At 39.9% G+C, this 22,819-nt stretch overlaps 1 protein-coding gene across 1 annotated transcript in view; it reads right to left on the bottom strand.

Annotated features, from left to right (window-relative positions):
- The window catches only part of CFTR (cystic fibrosis transmembrane conductance regulator), a 134,628-nt gene that overhangs the window by 83,406 nt on the left and 28,403 nt on the right, over window positions 1-22,819 (bottom strand). Inside the window, exons 3-4 of the mRNA XM_009286815.2 lie at window positions 6,087-6,197; window positions 4,680-4,791 (exon numbers count right to left, since the gene is read on the bottom strand). Of these exons, the coding sequence (XP_009285090.2) occupies window positions 4,680-4,791; window positions 6,087-6,197 (223 nt within the window). The remainder of the gene's footprint in view (window positions 1-4,679; window positions 4,792-6,086; window positions 6,198-22,819) is intronic.

Below are 22,819 nucleotides of genomic sequence, written 5' to 3' on the forward strand. Positions count from 1 at the left end.
GTGCCTGAGTGGAAATATAGATTTCATGGGGATGAATATAAGAGAAAAATGTAAATAGAATCAAACTGATCCTCACAGCAAAGTACTCAATTTCTTAGCTGGTATCGTGCTAAAAAGCAAGATTTTTGTTTCACCGCCATACCACCTTTTCTTTAAATTGCAAGACACATCTGCTGATGAGGTGAAGCGTTGAAGCTGTTTCGAACAGCAGGGGAGCAGATACATTAAGTGCAATAACTCAACTTGCCTAACACAACACTATTTATGAGGGAGAGTCGTAGTACTCTAGGGGGCCAGAGCGCAAGTGTCCACCCTGCAATAACATCATTACCTACAGCGTGTGAGGGGAAAGGGAGAGACAGAAAAACTACTAGACCTAATGAGAGCAAAGCTGTGATGCCAGTTGCAACGACAACTACACAAACAGCAGGGATGTCAGCAGAGTTTAAACCACACTCCAAGAAAGGTGCTGTGAAAATGGCTCAGGGATTAGACAAGAGAAGAGCTGAAAGGAAAGTGAAGTTTAAAAGAATGCACAACTTGGTTGCACCTATGCCAGTACGGCACAACATCCTGTCCCCGTTCAAATTAATGGCAAAGCTCCCATTCATTTCCGTGAGCAGGGCCTGAAAAGAACACCAGCAGCTTTAGCAGAAAGTTTTTCCTCTTGCAGCTTTCAATAAAATGAAGACTAATAATAACAGAATCAAGAATTTAAACTAAGACTTAATCTTTCCATGTTCATTGTGAAAGGTGCAGATTTTGTTTCCTATGTGCTGAATTGCACATGTCTGCGATTTCTTAAAGAAATGAAAAAAAATCCAACAAACAAAGAATATGACTCAAAAATCCTGCAGTCCTGTTCTGTCCTCACCTGGTCTAAAATTGTACTCCATTAAAAAATGTCCACATGGAGAAATCAACCCTGCACAGTCCCACACGTGCATGCCCACACACACTTCACTTGCCTGTACTCTGGGAAAGGAAGTCATCCTCAAAACTGCCTGCAAAAGCCCTCAGACACTGCTTAAGTTTTAACAGGAATTGAGAGCTTCAGCTGCAGACTCTGCAGGACACCTATTATAGTGTATGGTAGGCTAAATTTGTAGAACTGCTGGGGTTTTTTTAAATACAAACCTGACATGAGTAAGAAGTTGCTGGCTTGGTGAGGAAGAAGGTTAAAAAATTAAAGGCAGTAATGAGATGGCAGAAGCAAACAAAAGACAGAATTGTGTAGGAGTCCACAAAGAAAGGGTCTCGTCCCAGAGAATTCGCCAAACAAGGTGAAGGAGTATAGAGAGAAGGCTTACTACCCAGTCCCGTAGATACCAAGAGGCCCTGTCCTAGATGGTTAACTGCCCTACCTAGGCAAAGGCAAACGATTAGTTGACTCGCCAACTTCCATTCTAGCCACGTTGCCTCCCACCAGCCCTGCGCAACAGTCAAACAGCCCAGGATTTGACACAGAAAAGCCCTCCAGGGTAAGCACAGACAGCACCATAACCATCACCTCCCCTCCTTTCTCCTTGTGCAGCCCCTGTGTAGCAGAAGGTAAGCACGGCACATCTCTTTGAACCAGATCTGCAGCAGTGGCGACTTCAGACTGAGGTGAGAGGCAGTGAGAGGAGACCTGAGGCTCTTCCTTAGTGACAAGAGCCCAACAAGTTACAGACACTTAAACTGAGAGAGAATAAAGTTGGCTTGAGAGCTAATTTCTTGATTCCCCTATTTTAATCAGAATTTGTGTACACACGTGTGAGTGTATCTATCCATGAGAAAGAAGCAAAAAGACAACATGTAAAGAACTTTTTCACTGTAGGTTTCATTTTTAAAGTCAAGCCTTGGTGCTGAGAAATTTCAGAGTTGTTCTTTATGAGATACGTCTGGAGGACAGTCTAAATGGAATTGCAAAAAATTAAGGCATATAGATTTTTTTTTATTTTTAATCCATGAAGCAGCATGACAGACTGAGGTACATCCTAAATTTTTTTATAGACTAGAAAGAATGTGAATGCTGCATTTTCAGGGAAGCAATTTACATTTTCTTTAGAGAATTTCTTCCCTTTTCTTTAGAGCATTTTACTTTGTGACTTTCTGATTCTATTACTGATACTCATTTCCCCGGACATGGTGTTACAAGAGAAAGAAGCAGTCAGTTTTTCCATAATACTGTCCTGGTTTCGGCTGGGATAGAGTTAATTTCCTTCCTAGTAGCTGGTACAGTGCTGTGTTTTGGATTTAGGATGAGAACAAAGTTGATAACACACCGATGTTTCAGTTGTTGCTAAGTAGTGCTTACACTAGCCAAGGACTTTTCAGCTTCCCATGCTCTACCGACTGGGAAGGCTGGAGGTGCACAAGAAGCTGGGAGGGGGGCACAGCCAGGACAGCTGACCCAAACTGGCCAAAGGGACATTCCACACCATGTGACGTCATGCTCAGCATAAAAAGCTGGGAGAAGAAGAAGGAAGGGGGGGACGTTCGGAGTGATGGCGATTGTCTTCCCAAGTAACTGTTAGGCGTGATGGAGCCCTGGTTTCCTGGAGATGGCTGAACACCTGCCTGCCGATGGGAAGGAGTGAATGAATTCCTTGTCTTGCTTTGTTTGCGTGCGTGGCTTTTTCTTTGCCTATTAAACTGCCTTTATCTCAACCCACGAGTTTTCTCACTTTTACCCTTCCAATTCTCTCCCCCATCCCACTGGGGTGGAGTGAGCGAGCGGCTGCATGGTGCTCAGTTGCCGGCTGAGGTTAAACCACAACAGTTCCTTAGGGGAAAATCCAATCTGAAGTGAAATTGTAGTCCATTATTAATTATCCAAATCAAATTAACAGTGATCTAAACCAGAACATTTGCATCGTTAGCAGTCCAAATTAATACACTTACGAATATTTTACAGGACTTTCATCCCAGGACCCTAAATAAATTTACCTATTTCGTAATCTGCAAGATTAGCCTGTCTTCCATGCAGCCGTGTAAACAGGAGGGACTCCATAGAAGTTTATTGGGGTGGAACCGTTCCAGCATAAAACTAGCAGAAGTCAGGCTCCAAGTTCGATGCTTAACTTGAAAACGCTCTTTGACCTGAAACACTGCCTGATGCATTAAAACTTTTCACCCTTAAAAAGTTCCCTTTTAATGCTGAAAAATCTGCATGTAGTAAAGGACTTGTGTTTTAGTTTTCAGGATATTCTTATTTATTTGTTCCAAGCATTTCATACAAAACTATTAAAACTTGAGGGTATAGGTGCTGTTGTGATTTCACTTAGCATACGTCTGGCATGGCTGCCACAGAGCAGATTATGATCTTTCTTCATCTACCTACTAGAAGATCTACCTGGCTTGAAATTTCCCTTCTACAGAGGAGTCAGTAGCAAGTTCACAGGTGTGATTACAACTCCACACTACTCTCCCCTTCCTGCCTGGGAGAGGGGTCATTCTAATGGGCATTAAGGTTTGCTTTTCTATAACTCTGCTGTTCTCTTAGAATAGCTCCTTGGGATGCTCGATAGAAAGCCAGAAGAAAAGAGGAGTTTGGTTTTATAGCAAACAACGTGAACTTCAGAGACATTTGTGGGTTATTTTCCATAAATTCCCCTTCCACTCTTCTTCCCAATCCATGATCTTGAAAGTACAGCTAAACTAGATCACATTCAACACGAATGCCAGTGGAATTAGTTCCTTTCTGTATCAACCTTCCAAAAATAAAAATCTGGCCTAGAGATCCATCTCACATCTGAAAACACTGACTATCTGAGTACATCTGACCACTTCGGGCCATTTGGGCTATTATAGCTGCAGTTTCTGATACCACAGCATTTTGAACAGAGAAGCGTGGAGTTTAACATCTCACTTTTACTACTAAACCGTAGAAACTTGAAAATAACATAGATGTTTAATGTGCATATTGGTTAACAGTAATTTTCAGATTTACAGTCTGGCTATCCAACACACCTAGTGAGACATCATTAATAATAAACTATTTTCACAGCTCGTAAGTCCAGTGATAGGATTGTCAAACAGGTGGCATTTGGTAAGTCAGGGTAATCCTAACTAACATGTTGGAAAGGTGATAAACATAATCAGTTCAGACTTTCACATCAAGTTCCTGATCATACACTTTGGAGCACTAATAGCACCAAGATCCAAGCGTATTTCACACGGTTATTCATGCAGAATTGTTACCACGAATGAAGACAACTTGTTTATTGCAAACATAAACCTGAATAAAGCATTTAACTATGAAGCTGACTGATAGTCACTTTGACAAAATTGACCGAATCATGTGAAGTTGCACTGTCGTTTGTTTTAATGTAAGGGTAGAAAATTCTTTAGAAACTTCTTAAAAACTGTAACATGAAAAAATAATTACTTTAGTTCAGCAGTGATACAAAAATTCAGGTGCTCTACCTGTACTTGGAGAAGCATATGCCAGCACCTAGCACCACATACATTTCAAAATTATGAATATGTATGTTTTAAAGATATTAACACATTATCGGAAAATACTTTTTTTATTAAGGTCCCTGAGTATCTCTCTGTATTTATCATCTTTATAAGCAATACACAGAGCAAAATCTGTAGCTATGCACAGGATTCTGTATTAATTTAGCAATCCCTAAGGCTTGGATCTATTTATGGAACACTAGAAGTTTACTGAAGAGAAGAACAAATCTTACCCCTAAATATAAGATTATTCCATAGAACATAAATTTCCAGAAAAAGCATCGTCGAAGAGCATTAATAAGTTTGGGTTTTTTCTTTGAAGTTGCCAGTTCTCTGTCCCACTCTCTGAAAAGGAACCAAAAAACAAGACCATTAAGTTGCGTGAGCAAATACATGGGTCTATGGCTCTGACATACTTCAATTCACTCAAGTATATCCAAGGAGATTTAGTGAAGGTGATTAATGAAAGAAAGCTTTGCAGAGACCCCAAAGACCGGGCCTTCATTGACTTGATAGATCAATAAAAGTTCAAACCTAGTTCAGCCACATATTTGGCAGTTTTAAATACTCAGCTATACATCACCCCACAGGGAATTAATTCATGAAAAGGTCACATTGTATGTTTTAAAGAAACCTGCTGTACTTAAGACCAAAGCACAAATAATAGGCAAATAAATGTTTTGGAGCTCTTCCAGTCTGTGAAAAAGAAAACACCAACGAAGCATCAAAAATGTGACTTTTCTACTGCACAGCATTATTTTTAACCTGTGTTGCTGGGACAATAATTTTCTATTCGATAATAAATTGCTGATCAGAAGCAATGCTATATACAGAACGCATATGTTTAGTCAAAATTCAACTCACTGATTAAAGCACTCCTAAGAATTTCCTCAGCTAACTCTTTTCTCCATTTTTCAACAGAATATTAAAGAACTAGAATATTCCATTTATGAACTATCAAAATGCATTAAGCATACCAATGTTCTCAATACTTTACACCAGTTTTGAATGTGTGTCACACTGCACTTAAGTTTAATTGGATTGGCACAACAGTGCAGATGTGAACTGCCCCGGCACGCCAGGGAAAGCTATACCGGAGGCTGAGGAAGAGGGACCGGATTTAGGCACTTGTACCTGTAAGAGTTAGTTCCAAGTGTAGCACAGTTTCTGAATTAGGACCCACTGAAACAGGGTAGAGAAGAGAGGAAGCCTAAATGAGGAAAATCAGGGCATGATTTTTGCAGGAGCAATTAAAGTCTTTCAACAGTGGTATCAAAGGAAATTAAGAAAGTTATTTTGTTGAAGAAAAAAATAAAACAAGGTTTTACAAGGATATTTTGGGAAGAAAGAACAGCAGAATAGGGAACTAACATTGAAACTGTGAGTCTAGCCTCACTAGTCAATGGTCAGATGTCACAGGTACCTGTATATAGTAAATTTAGAGCATCTAGGTGACACATCTGCACCAGGGATCCCAGTCAGCTCCAAAGGACAACTGTGTGCTGAATGAGGACACTCTTGAGCCAGTCAATGGGTGCAACCAGCTTGCACCCAATGCTATTTAAACACTTTATCCCACTGCTTTTTAATGAAAATCGCAGTGTGATTTCTGTAAAAGTTATTTCATGAATCTTTCATACCTTTCTAGTTTTTCAGAAAGATTATCAGCAGAGTCCGCAGAAGGGATTTGATAAATATCTGACAGCTCCAACCGTCGTCTGTAACCCTTTCTCAAAATTGGTTTTGTCCATCTAAGCAGAAAAAAAAAAAATTAAAAATCACCAGTTTCTGAGGTTAATTCTGGAGTTGCATTGTCTCACTCTGCATATTTTGTCCACCGCACGCAAGTATGTCTATGTGCATAAGCACGCGCGCATGCACACACACACAATGACATAATATAGTGCAGCTCTGCATTATATTGACAAAACTATATTGACAAATATAACATTAAAAGAATAATTGCAAAACTGTTGCATTTTATCAATCTTGGGGTGGGATCATGCCCCAAACTTCCTATTCAGTCAGTAGCAGACAAATAAACAGGGGATTGAGACCCTTGTACTGTATTTCCAAATATGTGCTATGTTCATATAAATGAATAATAAATCAGAACTACAGTAAATTGGATGTATAAGTGTCATTCCTATAAGACAGAAGATCTGAATGTAGCTTGAGTGTTCCTTTGACAGCTTACATTGCAGTATGCACTTAACAACACACAAGATCTTTCACAGGACTCCTCGTAAGATCTTCATTGGGTCCATCATATGTAAACATTTTGCATTTCTTTTTTCGAATTTAAAGGGCACACTGAATTAAACCAAAGCAGGAAAAACCTCTAGAATGGCTACTCTGTAGAGAAGGTCTTTATAAGCCATTACTAATTTTATCGAACAATTCGGCTCCTGAAAGGCCTACGAATCCCCAGGTGCCAACTTGTACAAAATTTTGCAGCAGGTTCTGTTCAGAAATCTTTTTGAAAGCACAGGACTAAAACAAAACATAAACAAGAAGCCATAAGAACTAATAGTGTATTTTGAAACTATTTGAGTTTCTGCTTTACTGCCATTGTTAAAAAATATTTCCTTCAAAAAACAAAATGTCTGCGAAAGAAGTAGCTTGTGGTTGATTGCTGTCATGCTTCCATATGTAAAGACAGTTTGTAAAAAAAAAACCCACAATTTATGATTATGATAAAAGTTATGATCTGCAAAACCTCAATCGTCAGAATTTTTTGTTTCAAATTCTCTTTATAGACAACAGTTAACAAAATTGCAAAAGAAATGCAATAATGTTTCCCATGGTCACTTAGACAATACAAACAGCTTATTGGAGATGCTTACCCATATGCCTGTAAGAACATGTATCATACACACAAAGTAATCCACATGCTCAATTGCAGCCTCTGATGGTGCAAAGAGGTTGATACAAAGGTAGAAGAACATCATTAGATGCTACACGAGTGAAAAAAGACCTTAGCACAACAGTCAAAGCCTATTTGTGTGCAACTGTGTGCACACACATGCACACTCTAACATTTAACGAAGTTATGAATTGTATGAGACACCAGTCTATGATCCCCATAATTCAGTAAAGCACAAAGATATTTCCCAAGTGAACAGTTATATCACACCCACTGCAAAGAGAATGTGTTCTAAGAAATTAGAAGATTATCCTTCATTTCTGCAATCATATTATGGTTTCAGACGAACCATATGGGCTTTATCTCAGTCTTTGACACCACTGTAGCTGAGAAATAACACACGATTCGTGGTATGTTACAGCAAGGCAGCTAGGAGAGTCCACTTTGGAGAGTCATTGGTAAAACATCCGTAAACTTTACTGCTACTGGAAATTGGGGCCAATGTTTTCGGGGATGTAATAAGATAGATTAGAAGAAAACTTTTGAATTTAAAATAATACTGTTATGTGAAAGTCTTTCATGGCCACTGCAAATGATAAATCAGGTATTGATTTGTATTTTGCCAGCTCCTGATGGAAGAAAGGACCAGTTGCCACTGGCTTTGTGCACATCTTGTGGAGAAATGGCTAATCCCTGTCCTTCAGGAACAGAAACTCTCACGGACTGGCTTCACCGAAAGTTCTGTACAGGCACATATTTTGGCAAAGAAAAAATGAATACAAGTTATGGGACCCTAAACCACTACTGCAGCTAATGCAAGTAAGTGACAGTACTTCCTAAGCAACCTCTTTAATTCCCAATACCGTAGCTAAGTAGTAACCTTGCTGAGCCCCTTAATAATGCTTTGAGACTGCAGTAAGCAATTCCCAACTTGTCTTGACAAAAGAGAAACACTTTATAGTTTCAGGCCTTGTATGTTTTGGGAAAACATTTTTCATTGCGCTGCTTCCCTCCACACATTTGATTTTATACTTTTGATTAGCACCTACCCTGGCATGTTGCCACTGCCTGAAGTAACAAAACATGACTGCATTTAGAAAGCGAGCAGAGCGGCTGTTTTATTGTTTGGGGAAGGCAGCATGCTTAGCAGATCCCCTGTACTCCTAGGAACGTCTCTTGTTCTACTCGGTGCTTAACCGGGTGCACTTATCAGTGCCACCTAAATTACGTGATCCCTAAACCACCCTCCTCTCCCAAGTCAACAAGCTTGATACAGACTTAGTGCAGTCCTTGTCCTCATGTCTCTGCTCATCAGGGTAGCTGCAACTATGGTAGATGAACTCCTCCAGCCAGCTAAAGGAGCGGTGCTGACATCTTCCCCTGGGGATCTCCTAGTCTGCAGCCAGGTTCCTACCGCAGGCTGCTAGCAGGGCTTGCACAGAGATGTCCGTCTCCCAGCTGCCCTGGCCTTGCTCGGAAGTCCCACCCTAACTAGATCTGGCCAATTTGCGAGCTGTGCCAAGTGGCTTCGGGTTGGAGTGGTAATCGTGGGAGGAGTTGGCCTGTCACGTGCTGTTTGTCTCAAGGCAGATTTTCAACAGCTGCTTGGGTTGTGCTGTCAAGAACTGTGGGAGACAGTATGTATTTTATGAAAAGGAATATACTAGACCTAGAATACAGAAATATCTCCCAAAAACAACCTTTTGCCAGATTCCAATAGCATCCAGTTTACCATTATGCTCCGGATTCTTTGCAACGTTTTGAAATGCAAAATGTCTAAATGTTTATATAAATATATTAATTTATATAAATATGTATTTATTTTAACTGGCAATATAATCTGTAGTTATCAATGTTTCTTTATCACCAGGTAATGCAGCTCCGTCAGTTTGTCAATGAATATGGCTCTTCTATTTTTTGGCTTAATAGAAACAATTTGCCAGTGTTAATTCTGAGTTTTTTCTTCTCATGTTTGCTGAGAACGAGAAATTTCTTTTGAAAGAAAGAGAGCAAGAAGGAAGAGAAACAGATTGGCTTTACAGCATTACGTTAGCAAATGCCACCGGATTACTGGCTGGCATTTAATGAACTCTTTCACAGAGAAACCTGTAGTGCTGTCAGAGTTTTGCCACTAACTAGGAATGTTATTATGGGTACACACACATGAAACCCAGCAGGGGACAAGTTTCAAGGGTGTATGGTAGGAAAGAAGAAAAGAAGGAAAACAAGTTCCACCTCTATTATTGATTGCCTGTAGCCAAAAATACCTTATGAGCTTGATATGTAAATATCATATACATAACATACTGTTTTAACTTCTCTTTTGGTAGATTTCTAATGACTATTTCTTTGTCATTCACTTTAGCAATATATAGATTTCTTGCTACAGCTATTTCTTTCTCCAGCATGTTCAGCCTCATCCCACTCGAGCAAACTGTATGAATAGGACAGCTGTCTTTGGCTTTCCAGAGAGTATTAACACAGACTGTTAACTTGTCAATAGGATTTGACTCTCCCTTAAGACTGCTTTGCATGTCACTGAAGACAGAAAGAGCCTCCGTGTTGCTAAGCTAACTACCCAGATCTTCCTCCCGGGTGCAGGGATTCCCCAGCTCCATCAGACCCTCTTGGTCAAGAAACCCAGGGCATTGGGACAGTGACAGAGCAGCGGGGCTGGGCTATCAAAGACCTGCAAAGCAGAGCAGCTCTCCTGCAAGGGTCCCTGATCAAGCTGTTACCATTTCAACAGGTGTCCTGTGCACAACACGGCAATATCTACTGAGCAGCGCAAAGGCGACCATGGCTTCACTTCCTTCTCTTACAAAGCATTGATACCTGTGCGCAATATAGTTAGGCATAGTGCCTGCAGCTCCTAAGGAACTGGACCTAAATCTTGATGGAGACAGAGCAAGAAAAGTGCCTCTGGCTTTATCTTATCCCTTCTTTTAACAGTTAAGGGGGCAGGGAACATAATCAAGCCATGATTATGATGCTTTGGAGCCTAAGTTTTACAAGGTGTTTGCAGAGCCACGAATTCCTACTGACTGCAGGAAAAGACTGAGATACCACGTAGATCTCAGACATTCCCAAAGGGTCAAACCAGAACGGACTCTGCCAGAGGGTCTGCACTCCCATCTTCTCCCAAAAGATATCCATCACTCCGGCAGCAGAACAAATTGTAAATTATTGTTTACTTTATACTGGAGATGGCAACTCTACTACACTCGAAACTGTTTCTCCAGAAGAAAGAGACTGGACTGCACCACCAGCCCTCTTCTCTGAGCATCCTGCAACGCGGCCGTAAAGGGTGACCCTAGCTCTGCAGGATCCTTGCTGACAGATGGAACAAGTCAGCGTGCCCACGGAGCACAACTGCCAGGCACCACGGCCTAATTCCTGCACCTTTGTTACCCTCAACAGAGTAGGGTTACAGTTGTTTTGTTTCATATGGTAACCTGCTGAAATAGCATGTTACATATTCTGAAAACTGTATTAAACCTTTAGCATTTCCCCCTTTAAAAACAAACAAATGCAACACACTGAGCTTAATATTTACACATAATTATTGCAGAGCTTCAACAACGGAAGGTAAATGCAGACCTACTAATTGCTGCTTTTCCCTCCCCCCCCCCCCCCCCCAAAACAAAACACTTTCAGTTTCTTCACTAATAAACTTGCCTATGAGGTGTTATCTGACATGGAAAATATTTAGCTGCAATATCATCGATTCTGCCACTAGCTGTGAGCAGCACCATTTTAAGAATAATCAATGTTCTGCTGAAACCCCAGGATTTCAATAGCAAATCTTAATTAGGAATACTCCACAGCAATTCTTGTGGAAGGTTTGCCTTTTTATTCTCAGTTTTTCTGAAGTGACACTTATTCAGACTATTATCTAATCTCTAAATGCTTTTTGAGATTCAGATTTTTAGCAGAAATTCAAGACTTTTTCCTTACAGTTAGTAAGATAGTCAAAGTATTTTGGTTTGCAGAAGTACCGAGAGCTATATTTGAGAGAAAACAAAGCACATTAGTGGTACAAAGATATTTAAGTTGTGTAAAATGCAAGGACAGAATACATTCAATGTATTAAAGTCTCTCAGTTGTTTAGATACCAAAGTCAAGTGCAATATATGTCTTAAATATTCCTTTAACAAAGCTATCAAAATAACATAGTAGTGATGATGTGCTATGAACAGGGTTTGCAAAGCTGTTTCAGCATATACCTACAGTGAGACTGGCTAGGAGAGGATGTTTCCTCATCTTCACTCTTGTACTGGTTTTGGCTGGGATAGAGTTAATTTTCTTCACAGTAGCTAGTATGGGGCTGTGTTTTGGATTTGTGCTGGAAACAGTGTTGATAACACAGGGACGTTTTAGTTACTGCTGAGCAGTGCTTACACAGAGTCAAGGCCTTTTCTGCTTCTCACACCACCCCACCAGCCAGTAGGCTGGGGGTGCACAAGAAGTTGGGAGGGGACATGGCTGGGACAGCTGACCCCCACTGACCAAAGGGATATTCCACACCATATGACGTCACGCTCAGCATATAAAGCTGGGGGAAGAAGAAGGAAGGGGGGGGCGTTCGGAGTGATGGCGTTTGTCTTCCCAAGTAACCGTTAGGCGTGATGGAGCCCTGCTTTCCTGGAGATGGCTGAACACCTGCCTGCTGATGGGAAGGAGTGAATGAATTCCTTGTTTTGCTTTGCTTGCGTGCGTGGCTTTTGCTTTGCCTGTTAAACTGTCTTTATCGCAACCCACGAGTATTCTCTTACTCTTCTGATTCTCTCCCCCATCCCACCGGGGTGGAGTGAGCAAGCAGCTGTGTGGTGCTTAGTTGCTGGCTGGGGTTAAACCACGACAACTCTTTTTCTCAGTTATATATCCCATAGCAAGAAAAAGAAAGATATTTCTTTCTCCTAGTGCTTTGAAAGACCAAGGAACACTGCAGAAAGTTTTCATCAGCAAAACTATTGCAGAGCTGTGCTATTCATGTTTGAACAGAATTCTAAAATCCTCCCAGATATGTCATTAATGTGACAGCAACAATTTCACCCAATTTAGCACGCCACTGTCTTAGCCATGCATTTATAGATACATTTCATACCAAATTAGCATGCAGTTGCACATCAGGTGCAATGGCCCTTTCCAAATCTGTAATTTGTTCCAACCCCAGTGACTGACATATGATCAGGTATAAACACCTTCACAAACTGGTGAACACATTTGTGGCAGTTCAAACAGGGGAAGAGGAGGGTGGGAAGACTTTTTTTTTTTTTATTTAAATACCAAGTATCAAAATGTAAATTGCCACTACAGTAATATGGAATTAATCCTGAATTAGGGGCTGCTTCTCTTACTACTTGCTCTTTGCCATCTTCTCTGTATCCTGGTATTTGATGCTGCTACTCCTCAGCCTGACCCTTGCAAGTTAATGAGAAAATGTGTCATATCTTCTGATTTCCAAAACGATCTTGGGCTTTGAGCAAAGCAACACTGATATAATTTTTTGGTTTTGTTTTCTTTGTATTTGTTACCTCCAGAGAAATAAAACCAGCCCAGATTTTATAGATTAATCTTAAACTGAATTAAGTTGAAACAAGTTAAAGTGAAATATCAGATTGACTCCAATACAATAAAGGTTCGCATCCTTTATTTTAAAAGTTGAAAAGAAAGTTTATAAAAAGGTAAATATCAACATTAAAACATGGGAATATACCTGAAACCAAGTACCTTTCCCAGCTGTCACACTACTTGCTGCCATCTTCTCTGTATCCTGGTATTTGATGCTGCTACTCCTCAGCCTGACCCTTGCAAGTTAATGAGAAAATGTGTCATATCTTCTGATTTCCAAAACGATCTTGGGCTTTGAGCAAAGCAACACTGATATAATTTTTTGGTTTTGTTTTCTTTGTATTTGTTACCTCCAGAGAAATAAAACCAGCCCAGATTTTATAGATTAATCTTAAACTGAATTAAGTTGAAACAAGTTAAAGTGAAATATCAGATTGACTCCAATACAATAAAGGTTCGCATCCTTTATTTTAAAAGTTGAAAAGAAAGTTTATAAAAAGGTAAATATCAACATTAAAACATGGGAATATACCTGAAACCAAGTACCTTTCCCAGCTGTCACTTAGGATTTTCTCCTAAGGCACAACCTTGCCCATGGAGTCAAGGCATTAGTATTGCAGCAGGCCGCCCCAAGCACTGCCTTTCAGGATCGATCCCCTCTCCCGCCTACCCTCTCCTGAAGGAAGGATGCTTACCCATATCTGACAGGCAGGAGGGTTCTGGTTTCAAGGGAAAAACAGTGCCGTTTCAAAATATGTCTTAAAAGCCTACTTATTCTCTCCTAATTTTGGGAGCTTCATGACAATGTAGCCTTGGTGTAGCTACTTGCTGACTGTGAAAATGCTCATGCAGATCCTTTTGCTTATATGAGAGGGAGTGATATGTAAACACAGCCTGTGAGTTCTTGCTCGTCTCATCCAGGCGTACCCCCTCTCTCATGGAAGGCAGTTAAACTGCATCTAGAAGTTTACATTGCAAAATTTTGCAATGTGTATCGCTAAAGTCTTGTTATATGCTACAGTTTAATTTGACCTTTGACTTATTTATTTTAGAGGACATAATGTGACAGGTTACTACCCAGATGTCAGGTTGGCACCATCCTGCCCCCCACAACCACTATACCAACATACATACGCTGCAAAGCAGGGGGGATGAAGAAAAAAACCAAACAAAGAAGATAACGGCAACCTGTAGAACTCTCCTGCAATAAGTCACACTGTTGTCACCAGTTTGAAAACTAGCATATTCAGAAAATTTAGATATTCAGAGACTGAGACTCTTTTGTATGAAAGAGGTGATAATTGTTCGCTGTAGAAATATTCTGAAGTAACTTTGTCACACCAGAAATACCCTTGTGTGATTAAAGTCCTGGACAGGAGATCTCAGGCAGTCTGCACTGACTCCACCACATGCTCCCAGGACAAATCACAATCCTTGTACACCCCACTTTCTTCTCTACAGAACTAATAAGGAAACTTCTTTTTAGCCCGTCCTTAGTGCTATCTACTTAGACTTTAAGACCTTCAAAACAGAATTCCTTATCAAATATTTTCCAGTGCCTAGTACAGTAGACTTCAAATTTCTGTTAGGGCATTTAGAAGTCTCTATAATACAGATAATAAAAATACTTTCCATGTCATCGCCTACAGAATTAAAAAAGAATTCAAGGATTTGGATGGATTATTTTCTATCCCACCAAAATCAAATAAGCATGGAGGAGAATAAAAAGATACAGACAGGTCTGCAAATCTTTCAAATGCTTGATCATTTCCTTTTGAATATCAAGACGGTAAGTCTTCCTCCTGCAGGAGGAAAAGAAGCTTTACACATATTTCAGAAACTCAGATGCAACTTGTTACAGGTAACTGTGCTTTAGAGGTATAAAGCAGCCAGAGAAGGGCACTGTGCTACGCAGGGTTTGCACTTCTGCTCATTAGACCAAAGATGCACTATCAGGCTGATCCAAGGACACAATTTAGACTTAGTATTAGAGAAGGTATTCCTGTGGCTGAAATTATTTCAGAGAAGGAGACCCAGCATCCTTTCTCCAGTTCACTTCAAGTTTCATATTTTACCTTGGAAATATTAATAGAAGTCAAATTTTCAAAAGGAGTCCAAAACTTGCACGCACATCTCTGAACCATCTGGGGGCTGACTTGCAGAAGTACCAAAAGCTTGCCATTTCAAACAGGTCTGAAGGGCTGGCAGACCAGCGGGTCTCCAAGGACCGCTTGTGGCAACAGCCACATGACCAGGCAGCTTCACAGGGCCATAATCTGTGCTGCGGCTGCATCTGTGCTTGGTTAGCACTAACAGCCAGGATTGATGATTACCTGGGATCAGGGAAAGGCCAGTCCTCAGGACCAGACCCATAAAGGGCCTTAAGAATATACTGTAAGAAATTTGCCTTGTGTAAGTGTCTAAGCCAGCTGTCCCAACAACTGCGCCATCACACTGTGCAATTCAATCCACCTGCTCATAGCTGCCAACATACACAGAGGAAAGATGAGCAAGATACTACAGCTAGGTATTGACAGGGGATGCTCCAAATACATGTTGGATATTACAATTTCCAGACACCTGCCCTCTGGAGTGAAATTTATAGACATGAATTAGGTCTTTAAGCTTCCTATACAATACCTGGGATTTTTAGGAACTCAAGACAGTTTCAGGGGAAGTTTTGAGGACAAATGTACACATTAAATCCCAAACTGCTCCAGGAAAATAGGCACATAAATCATTCTCTATTCAGGAATCAAAATCTTAAGTACCCTCTTGGTATTAAATCCTAAGATACATAGTTTGAGGGTAGAGCAGGGACTGCCTAGGGCAGGTCTGGCTTTAGTTCCTTTCTCTGAAGGGATTCAAACTAATTCTCATGAGAATGCCTTTCCAAACCAGATACTATCTTGGCCAAGGCACTCTCAAAATTGCAATTAAGACTGAATTAAGCTAGAAAGAGTGAAGGAATAACCATGACTGTAGCTCATGGGCTAGGTACTTTCAAAACTTAAGTAAGTCCTGGATTCTGTTATCCACCCTAAAGGCTTCATAAAAAGTGCCCTCGGAACAGAAATCAGGACTTGCAAACAAGTTTCTTACCTGGTAGACTACAGAGTCACTCTTGCTCTTATGCTTTAAAAAGATTAGCTGAGCCGGAGATAGAGAACTAAAACACACTAAAACACCTTCACTACCATACACTGGTAACACTGGCCCTACTTCCTAGAAAAGGTGAGGTGTAGAATTGAATTCCTTTTCCTACTGCTCCTAGCACAGACACGGCAGAAGAAGGGATCCAACATTTATCCCCTACATGCTAAATTGTTCTTGGAACCACTGGACAGCTGTATAAAAAGGCGGCAGGTTATTCTTTCTCTGGTTTGGAAAGAAAGAAGCAACTAGAGCAGGTCTGATGGACTGAGCCCACTAGAAGACATAGCACAAAAGCTGACTTAATTTGTATTTTTCATCTGGATTTAATAATGAATCAGGCGCTGAACTACCCGGTCCTGTCAAGACAGTTGTCACCTTTGGTACATAGCAAAGCAAAAGTATATGCTTAGAGAGTTGGACAGGAGCACAAGGATTGCCTTTTGTGAACTTGTACTTAAATATCTAAATTTTCATGCAAAAAAAAAAAAAATCAGAATTGTCCCAAAGTTGCAGCTGTTTCTGAAACTCCAGCAATAACTCAGTGTTCCAGTACCCAGCTAAAAATTAATCAATTTATTAACTTGCCTTAATAAAACCATAACAATACTTGCTGATCTCAGTTAATCTACAATAAAAACTAGGTGATTGCAAAGTACTCTGATATTGTTTGCTACAAAAGGCATGGCCTTGACCCTGCAAAACGCCAAGAACATAAGTAACTGTTATAAAGACAAAAGTGAAGCTTCACAATGAATATGAAGTTAAGCATATGACCATCTGACCACTTCTGCATAAAACTGTTTTCTTTAAACAAGATTAAAAGTTGCCAGAGCACGATAAATGTCTTGCATGTGGTTGGGAACAAAAGGGGTCAACTCTGAAAATGTAATAAGGAAAATAAAACAAAACACAAAAGAAACCCTGAAACCCCGAACACTTACTATCTAGTGTCTTATAATGGAAGACCTCAAACTAGTCTTCACACCTCATTTCTTACCCACCAAAACCCAGTTTCTAAACAAAAATTGTTCACATTTTAGGATGAAAGTTGATTTATAATGTCTAAATACTTTCTGTCATGACCACCCCAAGCAATTCTCTTTTTTTGCCCCATCAGTGTCGCTAATCTTAGAAATCCAACAAAAAGGTAACATTTTCCCTAAGACACTACTCCTTGTATACACATGACAGTTTCTCACTTTTTGGCATAAAGAATTAGGAAAAAATGTACAAACAATACTGAAACATACCTAAATTATTCATTTATGAGCAAGGAGCTCCGTTCTGACTTTAACACATTTAAACCTATCCCTCCAGCCCAAACAGGACACATTATGAAGCAATAAAACCTTGCCAATAGGCTTATAGACATCGGTATAAAAATACTGGTAACAGCTTGTACAGTATTAAATAATAATACGACATTTACCAGCAAGATTTCCTGAATAACAACAACTAATACTTTAGCATGACTTCAGCTAACACGACCTTCAACTTATTGCATTATATTCAGATTGGTACTTCCCACGTAATTGCACAGGAGCCTCCTATAAAAGTTACTTCACTGAAGCATTCTGCAATGTTGTACTTGAAAGCAACTATTTCATCATCATTGGATAAAGCAACCTTTTTCCATACACACCTTTTCGGCTTGTATTTTTTTTAAAAAGAAAGAATTGACTACTTATTTCAGACATAACGTCCTGGAGTTGTGTCTCACACGTTTTCATGGAAGTAAAGCATGTACTAAAATGTAGACGTGTCCTAGAGTGCTTTACTAAATACGATCAGTATCAGAAACCAATGATGAGTGCAGATTCAGTTAAAACACTAACAGACTATTCGGACATCTTAGAAAACCTTGTTCCAATCTTACTCATTAATCACTACTTTGTGGATGTTTCCAGTTGAGTGGACAGGTCTCTTGTTACTGGTATGTAGCAAGTGCTTCTGACTTTGTAAAGCTCATCACAAATAATATACCTCAAAGTATTGTGAAATTCTTATACCTTGAGGAATCTTTGCTCTGTGATAACTTAGCTTTTAATAATCGTTAGCATTGATCTTGATCTACTTTTGATGAGACAGAAACTGATGGAGTCCTTGAAGACTGAAGGGATGCATTTTAAAACAAGCTAACATGTTTCATCGCTGTAAATAATGTATGTTTTTACAATGCTTATTTATTTATTTTTAAGAGAAAGACATCCTTGCTGCCAATTTGGATGCAATGCATTTTCTTATCTTGTGGCTTTCACTTTTGTGACCTTTTCAATTATTTCATATAATGTTTGTGAAGAAACAAAGACATTCACAGTGTATGTGGTAAAACCCAAGTAAGCAGAGACTTTGTCATTCACAGAAACATCACTCCGAAGGTATTAGAACCATATTAAATACTTTATAGATGTATACATACAATTTTGGCGTTGCAGCTGTTTCTGAAACTCCAGCAATAACTCAGTGTTCCAGTACCCAGCTAAAAATTAATCAATTTATTAACTTGCCTTAATAAAACCATAACAATACTTGCTGATCTCAGTTAATCTACAATAAAAACTAGGTGATTGCAAAGTACTCTGATATTGTTTGCTACAAAAGGCATGGCCTTGACCCTGCAAAACGCCAAGAACATAAGTAACTGTTATAAAGACAAAAGTGAAGCTTCACAATGAATATGAAGTTAAGCATATGACCATCTGACCACTTCTGCATAAAACTGTTTTCTTTAAACAAGATTAAAAGTTGCCAGAGCACGATAAATGTCTTGCATGTGGTTGGGAACAAAAGGGGTCAACTCTGAAAATGTAATAAGGAAAATAAAACAAAACACAAAAGAAACCCTGAAACCCCGAACACTTACTATCTAGTGTCTTATAATGGAAGACCTCAAACTAGTCTTCACACCTCATTTCTTACCCACCAAAACCCAGTTTCTAAACAAAAATTGTTCACATTTTAGGATGAAAGTTGATTTATAATGTCTAAATACTTTCTGTCATGACCACCCCAAGCAATTCTCTTTTTTTGCCCCATCAGTGTCGCTAATCTTAGAAATCCAACAAAAAGGTAACATTTTCCCTAAGACACTACTCCTTGTATACACATGACAGTTTCTCACTTTTTGGCATAAAGAATTAGGAAAAAATGTACAAACAATACTGAAACATACCTAAATTATTCATTTATGAGCAAGGAGCTCCGTTCTGACTTTAACACATTTAAACCTATCCCTCCAGCCCAAACAGGACACATTATGAAGCAATAAAACCTTGCCAATAGGCTTATAGACATCGGTATAAAAATACTGGTAACAGCTTGTACAGTATTAAATAATAATACGACATTTACCAGCAAGATTTCCTGAATAACAACAACTAATACTTTAGCATGACTTCAGCTAACACGACCTTCAACTTATTGCATTATATTCAGATTGGTACTTCCCACGTAATTGCACAGGAGCCTCCTATAAAAGTTACTTCACTGAAGCATTCTGCAATGTTGTACTTGAAAGCAACTATTTCATCATCATTGGATAAAGCAACCTTTTTCCATACACACCTTTTCGGCTTGTATTTTTTTTAAAAAGAAAGAATTGACTACTTATTTCAGACATAACGTCCTGGAGTTGTGTCTCACACGTTTTCATGGAAGTAAAGCATGTACTAAAATGTAGACGTGTCCTAGAGTGCTTTACTAAATACGATCAGTATCAGAAACCAATGATGAGTGCAGATTCAGTTAAAACACTAACAGACTATTCGGACATCTTAGAAAACCTTGTTCCAATCTTACTCATTAATCACTACTTTGTGGATGTTTCCAGTTGAGTGGACAGGTCTCTTGTTACTGGTATGTAGCAAGTGCTTCTGACTTTGTAAAGCTCATCACAAATAATATACCTCAAAGTATTGTGAAATTCTTATACCTTGAGGAATCTTTGCTCTGTGATAACTTAGCTTTTAATAATCGTTAGCATTGATCTTGATCTACTTTTGATGAGACAGAAACTGATGGAGTCCTTGAAGACTGAAGGGATGCATTTTAAAACAAGCTAACATGTTTCATCGCTGTAAATAATGTATGTTTTTACAATGCTTATTTATTTATTTTTAAGAGAAAGACATCCTTGCTGCCAATTTGGATGCAATGCATTTTCTTATCTTGTGGCTTTCACTTTTGTGACCTTTTCAATTATTTCATATAATGTTTGTGAAGAAACAAAGACATTCACAGTGTATGTGGTAAAACCCAAGTAAGCAGAGACTTTGTCATTCACAGAAACATCACTCCGAAGGTATTAGAACCATATTAAATACTTTATAGATGTATACATACAATTTTGGCTGTTCTTGAACTGAATGTTTACATTAATAGCCTGATGCCTGATGTTTGGCTGTTCTTACCCAGTGAACTGAATGTTTACATTAATAGCCTGATTTTTCTAGGAAACAATGTTACTATAAAGTTTTGTAAAGAAATTTCTCTGCTCTAGTCAATATTCATCATAAACATCTCTTTAACTTTATATACTTAATTATTATCACTCCAGTTACAGTCAGATAGCTAGTAATACATAATATATCATGCATGATAAGCATGATTTAAACATCATTTAATTGACTTAAAGACATTGATTTTAAAGGATCAGGTCAGACCCAAGGGTGGTTAATTATGCACTTAATGAGCATGAACTGCATCTGGTTTCAGCCACAGGAACTTTAACTAAGGTAGGAGTCAGAAGTGTATCTGATTTATCTTATCGGGGTTTTTCTTGACACCTTCAGCATCAGAGGTTCTAGGAGAGCACTACTCTGATAGAAGCTTTCCAAATAAATAAAATTAAATAGAAAAAGTGCTCCTTGAGCAATGAAGTTAATATGCAGCCTTATTTCCTACGGATTTGTATCTTATACTTGACAGGAACACTGACTGAAGCTTCTTCTATGAAGAATTTGTAAAGCTTACACTCCCATCATCCACACTCCCTGGCTCTAACAGCATTTGAGAGCAGGTACGGCTTCTTTCCCATTGCAGCACCACTGGAGGACACCTCTAGGATCCTCACCTTTACCTGGATGTTTGTAAAACTTTAGGAACAGGTTACATTTGGGATCCTTCCCCGCTATCACATCTGGCCAAAATGAGCCGAAGTGGGGGAAGCAGGCAAACAGGGTGATTCATACAGACCCACTTCCCTTAAGAAACTTTTACAAAAGGTCCAGGCCAACCTGCTGAAAAGGAAAGCTATCCCAAAAGGATTTAAAAGTGAGCTAAAAGCCCCCAGTTGCTCAGGCAGAGACCTCGTGCCAATGTTATGGTTTTACATCATGTGTTCCCATTTCAGTCACCACGTTCGCATCTTACACAAGATTTCCTCCCTCCCCTCCCTGCCGTGTGAAAGACCCCCAAGAAACAAAAGAGGGAACCAGCACCCTGGCGAAAAAGATGGCATGTGGGCCAAAGCCAGAAATATTATTTGCTCTTTCCAGTTGGCAATGTCATTTCTAGCAATGTCACGTAAAACTTGTTCAGCCTTCTATATTGTCTTATAAAGTACGTTGTGCCCAGGCGTTGGTATTGGCTCCTTCTTCTCTTTTTATTTGAAGTTGTGAGAAAGAAAAGGTGCCAGGGACTTTGCTTGTAAGGGAACACTTTCAAGGCTTACAGGGAACTGTCTCCAGTAAGATCTTGTATTACGCTCACACACTGAGCAAATGCTAAACACCCAAAAAGCCAAACAGAAGGAATCCTTGCTCCGAGAGCATTTCCCCCCCCGCTCCCCCACACCCCGCCGCGTTCTCACAGTTTACAGTGAAATAACAGATTAACCAGTTGAGCAATTTACCAAAGGTTGCTCAAATTATGTCATAAATTCATCTGTCCGGGTCTCCAGCGAGGTATGACACCTGACAGACAAAGCCCATTCCCGGTGCTAAAACCCCAGCAACACAAAAAAAAAGAGAGATCTCATCATTCGGCAACAAGCGACAAGCGAACCGCTCTCCACACAGACCTTTCCAGTGCTAACTGGCGCGCAGTGCTCGGCCCCCTTCTCCGCCGAGATGGTGGGTGTGAAAGACCCCCAAGAAACAAAAGAGGGAACCAGCACCCTGGCGAAAAAGATGGCATGTGGGCCAAAGCCAGAAATATTATTTGCTCTTTCCAGTTGGCAATGTCATTTCTAGCAATGTCACGTAAAACTTGTTCAGCCTTCTATATTGTCTTATAAAGTACGTTGTGCCCAGGCGTTGGTATTGGCTCCTTCTTCTCTTTTTATTTGAAGTTGTGAGAAAGAAAAGGTGCCAGGGACTTTGCTTGTAAGGGAACACTTTCAAGGCTTACAGGGAACTGTCTCCAGTAAGATCTTGTATTACGCTCACACACTGAGCAAATGCTAAACACCCAAAAAGCCAAACAGAAGGAATCCTTGCTCCGAGAGCATTTCCCCCCCCGCTCCCCCACACCCCGCCGCGTTCTCACAGTTTACAGTGAAATAACAGATTAACCAGTTGAGCAATTTACCAAAGGTTGCTCAAATTATGTCATAAATTCATCTGTCCGGGTCCAGCGAGGTTTATGACACCTGACAGACAAAGCCCATTCCCGGTGCTAAAACCCCAGCAACAGCAACAACAAAAAAAAAGAGAGATCTCATCATTCGGCAACAAGCGAGACTCCCACCGCTCTCCACACAGACCTTTCCAGTGCTAACTGGCGCGCAGTGCTCGGCCCCCTTCTCCGCCGAGATGGGGGGAGAGGAGCCCCCGCTGC

Source organism: Aptenodytes forsteri, unplaced genomic scaffold (genome assembly GCF_000699145.1).
Source record: "Aptenodytes forsteri isolate BGI_AS27 unplaced genomic scaffold, ASM69914v1 Scaffold166, whole genome shotgun sequence".
Classification (NCBI taxonomy): domain Eukaryota; kingdom Metazoa; phylum Chordata; class Aves; order Sphenisciformes; family Spheniscidae; genus Aptenodytes; species Aptenodytes forsteri.